The sequence below is a fragment of the Cydia fagiglandana genome, chromosome 14 (genome assembly GCF_963556715.1).
Source record: "Cydia fagiglandana chromosome 14, ilCydFagi1.1, whole genome shotgun sequence".
Taxonomy (NCBI): Eukaryota; Metazoa; Arthropoda; class Insecta; order Lepidoptera; family Tortricidae; genus Cydia; species Cydia fagiglandana.
The window spans coordinates 16,294,115-16,306,546 of record NC_085945.1 but is presented as its reverse complement, the minus strand read 5'-3'; the positions used below and the strand labels follow the sequence as shown (position 1 = coordinate 16,306,546).

At 36.7% G+C, this 12,432-nt stretch overlaps 1 protein-coding gene across 1 annotated transcript in view; it reads right to left on the bottom strand.

The window, feature by feature from the left end:
- Positions 1-356: 356 nt before the first annotated feature.
- Positions 357-12,432, bottom strand: part of LOC134670905 (ankyrin repeat and SAM domain-containing protein 1A-like) — a 93,459-nt gene continuing 81,383 nt past the window's right edge. The window contains exons 5-8 of the mRNA XM_063528725.1: positions 4,921-5,205; positions 3,960-4,118; positions 2,858-2,995; positions 357-2,097 (exon numbers count right to left, since the gene is read on the bottom strand). Of these exons, the coding sequence (XP_063384795.1) occupies positions 1,756-2,097; positions 2,858-2,995; positions 3,960-4,118; positions 4,921-5,205 (924 nt within the window). The 3' untranslated portion in view covers positions 357-1,755. The remainder of the gene's footprint in view (positions 2,098-2,857; positions 2,996-3,959; positions 4,119-4,920; positions 5,206-12,432) is intronic.

Here is a 12,432-nt window from a genome sequence, read left to right as displayed (position 1 = left end):
CATCGACAGACATCTTAACTCTTAAGAAATTGTTGTACATATAACTCGATCCATAATATAACAATTATATAAAGCTCAGCTACATATACATATAAAATATTTATAAATTAATAGGAATGAAATATAAAAGCAAGGTATCGTAATCATAAATGAAAGAAACATATTCGTTTGAATACTTTTACTCCTTATATCACATCACATGAAATGTCATAAGTGATCAGACTTGAAATAAATAACATGCCTAAATGTCACAACGTAAATACCAATTGCCAGATTCAAACTTTATGATACGTCAATTAATAGATCTAGAAACGATATGGATTAGATGTCTCAGTGTCAAAAGTGACGTTTTTGTTTGAAGAAACGTCACATTTGGCACTGACATAAATCCATATCGTTTCTAGATCTATTAATTGACGTATCTAAAAGTTGGAATCGGGCCGCAAGTCATACAACAATTCGATACTAAAATGATATTACATTCAATTGAAACGCCAGAGGCTTTGAGCAAACGGTTGCACCTATGAGGAAAACATTAAACATTTTTTTTTTCCAAATATTTCTTTTTTGTCATTTTTTTGACATGATTATTGTACGAAGACAACGAATTACATTATATATAATTTACGAGCAAAATTAACTTCGGAAGCTCATATTAAAAACATTTTAAATACGGTTTGACCACATTAATAAAAAAAATGTAACGTGTGTAATATACTGAAGGATACGTACACATTTTTGAAATGCAAAAGTCTTAATAAAAATATAATACAATTGGTTAAAATTATGTCACTGAACACAATAAATACCTAAATTAAATGACATGTAGTTTCTTATTAATGTGTTCAAAATAAATTGAATAATTGTAATCATATAACATAAGTTTGATATGTTTAATGTACTATGTGTTAGGCGTATCCACCGATCTTGTCATAAGATGTGTAATATCAACAATTCGATATAAGTCTATATGCAATCTTAAACTATAATATATTTACATTATTAGGGCCGATACATACGGACTGGAAGCTGACTGCAATTTGTATGGGAACTGCAAGCCAACTGCAACGTCAGCGTGCAGTCCCCATACAAGTTGCAGTCGGGTTGCAGTCCATCTGTATATGCCCTTACTCACGACATCGAAAACTTGGTAACGCACAGAAGGTACAATATAACGCCCATAGGTATATTTTAGGCCTTACCCAAAAATTCAAATTATTAAAAAACGCGTTATTTTAATACTCTTATGCGCGCATAATCAGAACTTTAAAATTATGACGCTATATTTTTAATAATCATAAGTATAGCTCAATTCTAATTTGATAATAGTCGTAACATCCACACACAAATTGCAAATAAAACAAATAATATACATTTATAACTACTATAAATACAACAGCCCTATTTTTACTATTCAATAGTAAAATTGTTTATTTAACTATTCGTTATAATAATATAATAAGGTTTATGGTTCATAAAAGCAGTGTCGAAATCGAAATACAAAAAGTCAATAATCTTATAATTTTATCGACCAGTCTTAAGAGTCAAGACCGGAAAAATTATATCATTGCTGCAAAATGTCACGCAGTGTCACTATATTTATGGCCGATAACAATTCGAGTAATTTGAATACTTTAAACACTAACCTCGTTACAAAATTTAAGCCTTTTAACACGTGGAAGCCATTTCTAACGGCCCGTAAATGCAATTTACTTTAAAATTCCATTCTAATCTTACACATGAACCTTAAACTGCTCACAACTCTTCAGTGGAAGCTATAGGCGCTTTGAGAAGCGGTGTTCTGGGGCTCCTAGAGCCATCGGAGTTTTTCGAAGACTGGAAATCCTCGTTGGATAAGGAGGCGGGCATGGGGGCAATCTTGAGCTGATGGCCGTTTAGTTTAATCTCGGTAATGGAATGTGATCTCCCGTGGTTGACGATAGGCTTCTCCTTGTTGGTGGTGGTCGTGGGATCGTGAGTAGGGGTCTTGGCCTGAGAGTGGGTGACGCGGACCCGGTTGGACTGCTCGCGGAGAGCCATCTGGTAGGCTACCTCGAACGCTTCGCCCAGGGTCAAGATGACTTCTGTCGCTTGGTCCTGGAATGGAAGAGATTAACAATTAGTGTAAATAGTCAGACGAAGTAGTTTTGCAGAAAGAAGTATAATTGATGGAAGATCTATCTGAGAGCTTGGATAGCTGCAGCTTGGACGAGGGACGTAAAGCGTCCCTTCATGTGCTGATAATATAAATTATGTCAAGTCAGAGTCGATTTACTGCTGAACGCATTTCACATTTAGCTACAGACTGAAATCTTTCCAAGATCTCAAACTCAGCAAATCCTTAGTTGGTCTAGACTACGCTTGTCCTAACGCAATACTGAAATATTGAGGATTATAAAGCTCTTGGGTTTTTAACATTGTAAATCTTACCATGGACCAACCACAACTTAGTAATAATAATTTGTGCTTAGGTGACTATGGTGGCCTGACGTTGGTGGTCAGTGCGATAGGTAGGCAGCGTGACACACGAATTGAAATTTGGTCTTCAGAACAATGATGGCAAAAATGAAAAGTACATTAGTGGCAACTCTGAAGACCTTCCTTTGTGAGTGGTCTTTGGTGATCTAGACAGAGTGTGAATGATTATCAACGTCTTGATACAAGTTGATGATAATCTGCTGAACAACGATGTAGAAGATGAAACTCACCATTGTGGCAACTCTGAACACAATACATGGCAATAGTGGCTCTTGGTGATGTGGTCCTTGGTGATGTAGACACAGTGCGCATAATCATCAACGTTTTAATACAAGTTGATGATAATCTGCTGAACAACCATATAGAAGATGAAACTCACCATGGTGGCAACTCTGAACACATGGCAATAGTGGCTCTTGGTGGTGTGGTCCTTGGTGATGTAGGCGAAGTGTGTGAGGTCATCCGCGTCTTGACACGCGCAGTGGATGTTGCGAATCTCGTGCTCGCAGATCAGATCCTGACAAAGATGAATTTTGTGAGTTCCAGTGATTTTAAAATGATGGCATCTTTATCTAAGTAAATAATACTGGTAAAAGGAATGGCATCGTCACTAATCACTGGGTGGATTGGTCTTTTTGGTTGACACACAGCTATCGTATTTGTATATCTATGCTCATATGTATATATAAATCTAGAATATGACATTTTGAACTTAGACATAATTTCTCCCTAATTGTAAAATTTTTTAAACTTCCTTTTGCCCTTCGAGAAAAATCGAGCAAAAGATTATTTATGAAACATCAAAGCCTTGATAAACAACAAATTCAACCCCGGTCAAGCTGAAAAGAGCACAACACCGAAAATTAATTAGCAGGGCTAACTAACCGTGATGGCCTCACAAAAAACTGAAAAGAAAAAGCAATCCTTTTTTGTAAGAAACACAAAGGCAAGATTGGTCAGTGGTCCGATGAAGTGTGAAGATCCATAATTAAAAGTCAAGCGGAGACGAGGGCTCTGTTAAGTCCGAGGGATGTTTGCCCTTTAGTCGCTCCGATGATTTTACGAAACAGTCTTCCGTAATACAAAGACTTGCCAACTATTATGATTTAAGATTTTTGGGTTATTTATGAACCCTTTCTATTGGCGTAACGACTCCATATTTTATTTTACAAAAGGGTAGCGCTTTCCATCCGACAAAGACACTACAGTCATTACTTTACTTTATTTCGTTTCTATTCATCTTGAATAGTTGATGATTGCCAGACGTCTAGTATTTCTTTTTTTTTGTAATTAATTAATATTTATTAAATCTTTTCAAAGTAGTAGGCCTCTGTGTAAAAAAGTCTCTCTAAATATGTGTTAAAATTTTATATATAAAAATTGTGCATAATGAAGATTGTGATTTTTTTCATTATTTCAGAGAGTCCTTTCCGTATGATAAAATTTAGCCTAAAACATTTACATAACAATTAAACACTTACCCTCGTGATGGTGTTCAGAAACTTGACCCCCCTGTAGCTGATCGACAGAATGATGTCCGGGGAATCCCGGGGCTCTTTGGTAGACTTCTTCAGCTTCTGTATGGACTTCTTTGTGGACTCCGTTCCTCGAAGCTCCTTCACCACCGTTGACCCTAGGTACTGTTAAAAAATTTGCGTTAGTATCACTAGCTGTTAATGGCTATTTAACCTATATAGTGGGTAGTGATTCTGTTGTAGTTTCGGTAAAGACATTTATTTGTTTGATGAGCTCGTATATATTTTATGTGATAGTCAGCAAACAAACTGATAGGAAGTGGTCAGCGTTCCTGAGTTCAATTATATTGCGTCATCTGATAGAACCCACAACACAAGCTAAATGAAGGAATAGATCAATTTGCGTATGTACGAGTATGTTAAGTTCTTAAAGTCTCAATTATTTTTTATAGTATTTTTTTTTAAACTTTAGAACCACGTTAGTAAACTTTTAGTACTGTAGAAATCCAGGCTTTTCAAATAAAACCCGAGCAAGCTACCGGTGCTAGAAAATAATTTGCACAAATAAAAAAAATATATTAGGTACTAAAGAAGTAGGTATGATAAGAAGTATGTATGGTGACCTAAAAACACCTGATCTTAATTTTTTTTACTCTCTTTACAAATGTCAAGGAAGGTAATAAATTTGTGATTCAAATTACCAATTCGATATTTTGTGGAATTGTGTATTCACGACTCTTACATCATTAGCGATTTTTTTCCACTTCGTTATAAAACACGTTATTGATAATTCTCTTTTCAATTTGGCAAAGCTCGAAACAGACACATAAAACCGTTAAAAAGTATATAGTGTCTATGACGCAATCTTCAAAAAACACCCCCCGTAAATCGTCGTATAGCCGTCGTATAAAATTTAGGCCAAATCAAACTTGTAAGTTTATATTGTGAGCCACATTTGTAAACTTACATTGGCCACATAGGTCACAGCGCCCGTCACCAGCACGAACGGCTGATGCTTCCACTGCGTCTTCAGCGCCCCCGGCACGCCCACCAGCAGCTCCGACGGCGCCCTGATCTCCAAGTCCGAGGGTCTAGGCGGCTGAGGAGCTGGTCTGTTCTTCTTGCTGCGTTTCAACGTCTCACCGCCCGGAGGCGCGAGGGAAGGTACGACGGGAGGGGGTACCGCTTTCAGGTTTTCGGAGATAGGTAACTTTTCTTTGATGTCTTCTTTTAGCTGTTTTATGTTGTTTTTCTAGAACAAAAGAATAATTGGTTTAATTTTTGGTAGGAGTAGGTTGAGCAAGTCGAAGAAAAGACATAGATATGACCAGAAGCACAAACGGTATTTATCCTGGATATAGCTTGAATGCTGTATTCAGCCTAGATTAATGTCAATAAATCACCTAATAATCCAGCATTGTTCCAGTGATACAATCCGCTCAAATTAAAATGTATCCAGCAAATGTTTACGAGCGATTTCACCGAATCATATTGCTATAAATATACAACTTTCCCTGACTCTGATTCTTTTATAAAACTACCCATTGTATTCTAGTAGAATCGAAACAGTTACACTTTGAAACTCTCCGTGAAAGTTGAAAATAAAAGCACAAGCTTTCGCAAAAAACATCGCTAATTAAACAAAAAAGTGAAACAAAGCATACAATAAAACAAAGGGGAAAAAATGACACTCCAACACCGATTCACACCTCACAGGTGCAAAACAAAAGTAATGATGCAGCGACAAAAAAGAGACGAACCATGAAATTTTAATTAACTGTAGTCAAAGGTACGAAAAATAATTGACATGAGCCGTCTAATTTGACGAGTGTCATTTTGATAAAAAAATATAGGGCCGTATGAAGGGTTTGTATGAATAATGTTCCGTTGGAACGGTTCTGAATGGGGGATATGGCGGAGGTTTAGTGCGCCCCAACTATGGGGTTTGCGTTTGAAGCTTCGAGTTTGAGATTCGTTGGTAACTTTTTAAATCAATTCTTGGTATATTAAGCAGATGAATTTCTGGGCATTAGACTAGCTTTTAGCTTAAAATAAGTTCTTATTAAAGTTACTAAACCATAGGAATGCCACAAACCCACACATGCTAATTCGGAAAATGAATTAGATTTCTACTAGATTTCAACAAGTTACGATATGGATAATTTAAAGATATTTGTAAGATAGATATATCAAATTTGACGTTTCCGCAATTCTGGAGGTCCTCTTGAACGATTTCGACAAGTTATGACTTAGATATCCAAGGCACACCTAGTCGATATCTAATGTAGATCTAGTTGATCTCTAAATCGTCTCTAGATCTTGTGATTAACTCGAAATCCGAATAGGCCTGTTAGTATCTTACTTGACGAAGTGCAGATGATATTTTACAAATAACTACTTGCGCAAAACGTCAACGACTAGTATTAACTTGCCAACAAATCCATCTACATTTTGCGGTAAATATCCAGTATCCACCATAGTAAGGGCAATTCCACCTGCACTCAGCTCGGCAGTCGGTATGAATGGGCCATGAATAGACGTAGGATTGAACCTTAATTACCTATACATGGCCGTCGACGTGTGAAATTAAAAAAAGACCGCGTATTTTACTCAGTACAGAAAAGACACATGTGGGGTTGTAGTGAAAAACGGCCTTTACTGCATTTTGTAAAAAAAGTCAGGTCTAAGAGATTAGTAGTTTTATGGAAGAAAGGACCTTATGGCAAGTAAGATAAAATCTGTTTAATACCTTATTAAAGATTCCATAGAGTCGCTTTTACTAGATGACATAGCTGCACATCGAAAACTACATTAGCCTTTTCTTTGTGTTATTCATTCATAGTTTTATTAAGAGAAACATTGCTATTTTAAGAGAACTAGTCATATCCTTATGTCTGAAGAACGTCGTTGTAAAAATAAAAAATAAAGCAGAAAATCGAGTCTCATTTTTGTTAACATGTAACGAATCCTGCTAACATATGCATGTGTCTTTAAAGATATTTAATTGGCGTGAAAGACTTTTTAAAGTCTTCTTTGACGCCAATAAGCGTCGTTATTTATTATTCGGGTCAATGTGGGAAAGACCGACATATGGTCAGTAAGGTGGGGTAAGAGTAACATAAGTACAGTTTATTTTGCTCAAGCCAACAGTATGATTCCCTACACAGTGTTACTCTTGTCCCGATGTTTGTCTTACGCTATCTAACTTTATACCTACATACAATTTTTGGTTAGGAAGACCGTCATAGGTCAATAACTCTCGTATTTGTAAGGGAAGGTCGGGTAAAGCGAACACCCCAGGCAAAGCGAATTCGGGCTCCCAATCCTAAACTATTCGACTTTGTCGGACCACGCGCCTATATGATGTTCAGGATCCTTCGCTCTATGAGCGGCAAGCGTCACAGGGAGCGGTCGCTGCGAGCGTCGTCGGTGACGAGTCAAAATGTGTTTTTAGTGCAAAATATTCGATTTCAAAAGGTAAGTGTATTGTATGTTATTTTGTCATAGTAATTATCTCGAATTTTAATTCAAGATGCTTCTATTGCTTATTAAAGTATCTTCCTTTTACAACGCATTTCTTTTAAAACAACCCCACGGTTATTTTTATTAAATTCTTAATTTCTTTAACTGACTGAATGGGCAAAGTGGATCGGGCAAAGCGGATAACGTGTTCACTTTGAATTTATTAGGTAATTTTTTTCAATGATAATATTTTGTTACAGATGGTTTATAAATATCAGGTAAAGATCGATCATGGCTTCTGGCTAACATACGTCATGGAAATGGCTATCAAAACGTGGATTAGCTGTGTTAAAATGTCTTCAGAGATGCCGTGAAGAGTTATGCTTATGAAATTAGTAAAAATATATCAAAAGTTACTTGTGACAGCTTTTTCTAATTAATATTATTGAAATGATCTTATGTTGATTAATTTTCACTTAGTTATTAAGTTCACTAAGATTTTATGACTGATATTTGCTTTGCCCGGAGGCCTGTTTCACTTTGCCCGGCACCCTGGGCAAAGTGAATAAAATATCTTCTTTTACGTTTTGTTAAAAATTGCAGCAATTATTACACATTGGAGGGTAGTGTTGTTTTAAATTAAAAGTTTATTAAATAAAGACTTATTATTGACACTTCTTTCATTTCTTTCTTGTAATTTTTTTCTGTTATGTCAAGTCAAACCTTAAGGTGTTCACTATGCCCGGACTTCCCCTATACGTGTTTCAGACACCGACCTTTTGTAATTGGAGTAAGTATGTGTACAATCGCAAGAGTTAAAAGCAATAAAATGAAAGAGCTTATAGACCGTCTTACCTGATGGACGGTTTTCTCCACATTAACCTTATCTGTTTTTTGACAGCAAGGTACGGTTTACGTAATGTAGTCCATATTAAAACGCGCTGTCCGGTAGGGCCTCATTTACTTTTCCGCACATGTGCGTTCACTAGTGAAAATATAGTCTGTTCGGAATGTATGGGGCCCAATAATACATTCCACGACTCTTATTTTTCCGAACAGTACGGCTACCACCAGTTTTGACATTGACAGATACGCTCACGTCTACGTAAATTACTTTCTATACATCTCGCTTGCACTAATATGCGAGTACGAGCGTGATGCATAGAAAGTAAGTTACTTAGACGTATCTATCAATGTCAAAACTGGTGGTAGTGGTTCAGACTCTAGTGTTGACGATGCAACAACGAAAAGGCTAAAAAAGAACCGGGCAAGTGCGAGTCGGACTCGCGCAAGAAGGGTTCCGTACCATAATGCAAAAAAACAAAAACAAAAAAAAAGCAAAAAAAAAACGGTCACCCATCCAAGTACTGATCACTCCCGACGTTGCTTAACTTTGGTCAAAAATCACGTTTGTTGTATGGGAGCCCCATCTAAATCTTTATTTTATTCTGTTTTTAGTATTTGTTGTTATAGCGGCAACAGAAATACATCATCTGTGAAAATTTCAACTGTCTAGCTATCACGGTTCGTGAGATACAGCCTGGTGACAGACGGACGGACGGACGGACGGACGGACGGACGGACAGCGGAGCCTTAGTAATAGGGTCCCGTTTTACCCTTTGGGTACGGAACCCTAAAAATATCTACCAATTTTTACACCTGACTTTCCCGAAGTGCACATCAGTAATCAACATTTTCATACTTAACTGAGTATTAGGGCTGAATTGCATCCCACTTATAAAGGCGTCACCACACCAGCGGGGTTGCCTGGCTACCCCCTTCGCACGTGTTACCATAATTACACGTAAGATGAGCAATTTGCAAGGATTAGCCATTTTAATCTCATCGTTTGGGGTAAAATTGAGTGATAGGTTTAATATAAAACGGTGTTTTAACTGGTGTGCAACGAGTCTTACCTACTTTTAGAAAGCAGAGCAAAAGTAACCTTATTACACTTGTAATAGAGTTGTTTTAGACAGTGATGTTTAGTTAGAAAGGGTGGCTATAGAAATGACAGGGCCTAATGCGATGTTGAACTTCATTAAAGTCATATTATCGAAACTTCTAACAAAGTACTTATACTTGTAGTTCATTATGCGTATCGACATTTACCGTCGTACTCTAGCAGATAGTTGCATCCTGCTCTCGCAATTCTGTATGCTAGATAGTGGTTTTGTGTAAACATACTACCTATTACCTATATTACATAGGTTTCGCATTATTATAATAGGTCGTATAGGTAAAGCAGTGGTGGCCTAGTGGATATGACGTCTGACTTTCAATCCGGAGGTCGCGGGTTCAAATCCTGGCTCGTACCAATGAGTTTTTCGGAACTTATGTACGAAATATTATTTGATATTTAACACTAGTTTCTCAGTGAAGGAAAACATCGCGAGGAAACCTGCATACGTCTGCGAATAAATTCAAAGGTGTATGTGAAGTCCCCAATCCGCATTGGGCTAGCGTGGGGACTATAGCCCAAGCCCTCTCGCGCATGAGAGGAGGCCTGTGCTCAGCAGTGGGACGTATATAGGCTGAAATGATGATGATGATGATGATAATAGGTCGACTTATTATTAAACTCTTATTAAAAACCTGTTAACCCTTATCAGATTAAATGTGGATTAAATGCATAAGTATTGACCGGATAGTAAATAAAATAATATTAAATAACCAGTCTCATTCCTTTATTTATAGCTTTATCTGATATCTTAAATATCTCGCTGTCCTTTCTGAATAATATTTTTTCAGAACATTTTATTTTGGAGTAAATAATATAATTTTTCGTAATTTTCGAGTAATGCATTTTTTACTTTTAACTTTTGTTAAGAAATTCCGGTGTGAAGTTTTGCTTTGCTTTTATAACCACTAATAATTGTTTGTGGTATTTGCACTGATGTCCCTGAAACCCTGTATATATCTGTGCGAACCTACTTACGTATAACTCACGCCCGTTGTATATTATAACTACTTATATCAATAAGTACTATTTAATAGTTAGATAGACGCATGTGAGATCACTACTATCAGTAGTAGCGATTTATTATTAGGTCATACTCATTCGTAATTTACCAACTAGATAAATTTGTCTAAACATATTTATGTGTTCTTTATAAATCTACGAGTATTATTCAATCGATATATATGTACTTAAGGACTGTTCATTTTATTAAGCGGACACACAAAAAAGTATAAATTACATTTTTCTAATTCTGGAATCGCTTTATTTAGATAAATATAATAAAAACGGAAACCAACGCAAAACATTTTAATGTAAATATAGTATAATATAATAACATCGGTAAGATTTTCGTACTTTTACACGGTTGCGCCGTTCAAGTGCCTGCACATAAATTTTTGACACTTTTTGACAAGTTGTAAACAACATTCGTTTGAATTCTTTCAATGTTTTAGCTTCTCATCTACCCTTTTTTAAGTGCATCTTCACATTGGTCTAGTGCCACTCGATGGAGTGGAGCTCCGGGCAATTAGATGAGTTGACTTGTTTTTGAACGAAATCAATGTTTTTCAAATTCAGTAGCTTTACTTTCTGACCAGCATAGTGGGCACTTGCCAAATCAGGCCGAAATGAAGAGGTGACATTATGCGTCTGATAGACGGAAAGTACTCGTTATTAGATGCATTATTTTCTGTAAATGTCGCAACCAAAGTTCATGTCGCAAAATAGAACAAACTTTTTAAGGCCACAGGAACCAATTGCCTGCCAGACAAGGACTTTCTTCATGAATTGGTCAATTTTGATGTTACTCTCCTCGTCGAATATATGATCTTCTACAACGGCATGGTAGCATCAGGGCCATTGGTAACGTACTACAGCAACATTTTACGCATTTTCCGTTGTCCATTAAAATGCTACGAAATTTATCTTAATGTAAAATGTAGTACAGTTTGACGCTTCTTTTTTTCGATTGCTTTCGCTGCTCTGTAATTCTTTTGTCCATTTTTTTCTTTCTATGGGTCCATTTATTGTACATACTTCTTATATTTTAATCTGTGCCTACTCTAACGCCTGCTGTCTTAGGAATTTCGCGAACCGATAAGTAATTTATTGATTTTAACAGCCGCATGACAATACTTTTGTTTCTGGATTGGCCGGGCCGCTTCCGTGCCGGGATTTTGTAAAATCTTCAAGCATATGATGCTCTGCAAATGTTTTAATAATTTTATTCACGTTTAACTTGGAAAATTTGTACATATTTACGATTTTTCGCAGTGAATACTAGCCTGTGCATCCTTATTGCAGAACTAACTTGCTATGTTCCAAATTTGTTCGGTCCTTCGGGAAAAATATTTGACTATTATGGGAACAAATATGTAGCAATTGATAAATAAGGGATTGTTAATTATATTGTTATGAGCTGTACATACATCAATTGATTTTAAATTCGCCGATTAAAAGAGGTGTAAGAGTGTCCGCTTAGTAAACTGAACAGTCCTTATATAATTTAATCAGATATTCTGGAGCAAAATCCTAAAGTTCATCATCATCTCAGCTATAAGACGTCCACTGCTGAACGTAGGCCTGGGACCTTATGGGGGGTGAATGCCATAATCGCCACGCTTGGCAGGCGGGTTGGCGATCGCAGTCGAGTACACCGAATTTGCGGGACGCTGCTGCCCGTCCACCGGTGGTCTTGGACGTAGTTTAAGGCATACCTGGGTCAGTCCTAAAGTTGTGGTAAGTCAAATTTTTCGTTTTTCATTGAGCGAACTTTATGTATTTACAAATTCGCACTGAACTTCTGAGTTTGGTACTTTTCCGTTCAATCCAAATTAAAGATTTTAATTAAATATTGTATTAATTTACATAACACAACATTTACAAATAATACGGTAGGAACAAGACGGGTACTCAAGCTCGAGGGCGAGATATTGTCGCGGCGCTCCTGTGCTAAGCATTCCTACTGTATTTTTATGTTATGCGACCCAGTTACGCTTATTGCATATGAAATGTCTGACATAATTACGTTTTATAACATAATAAAAACACGTAACA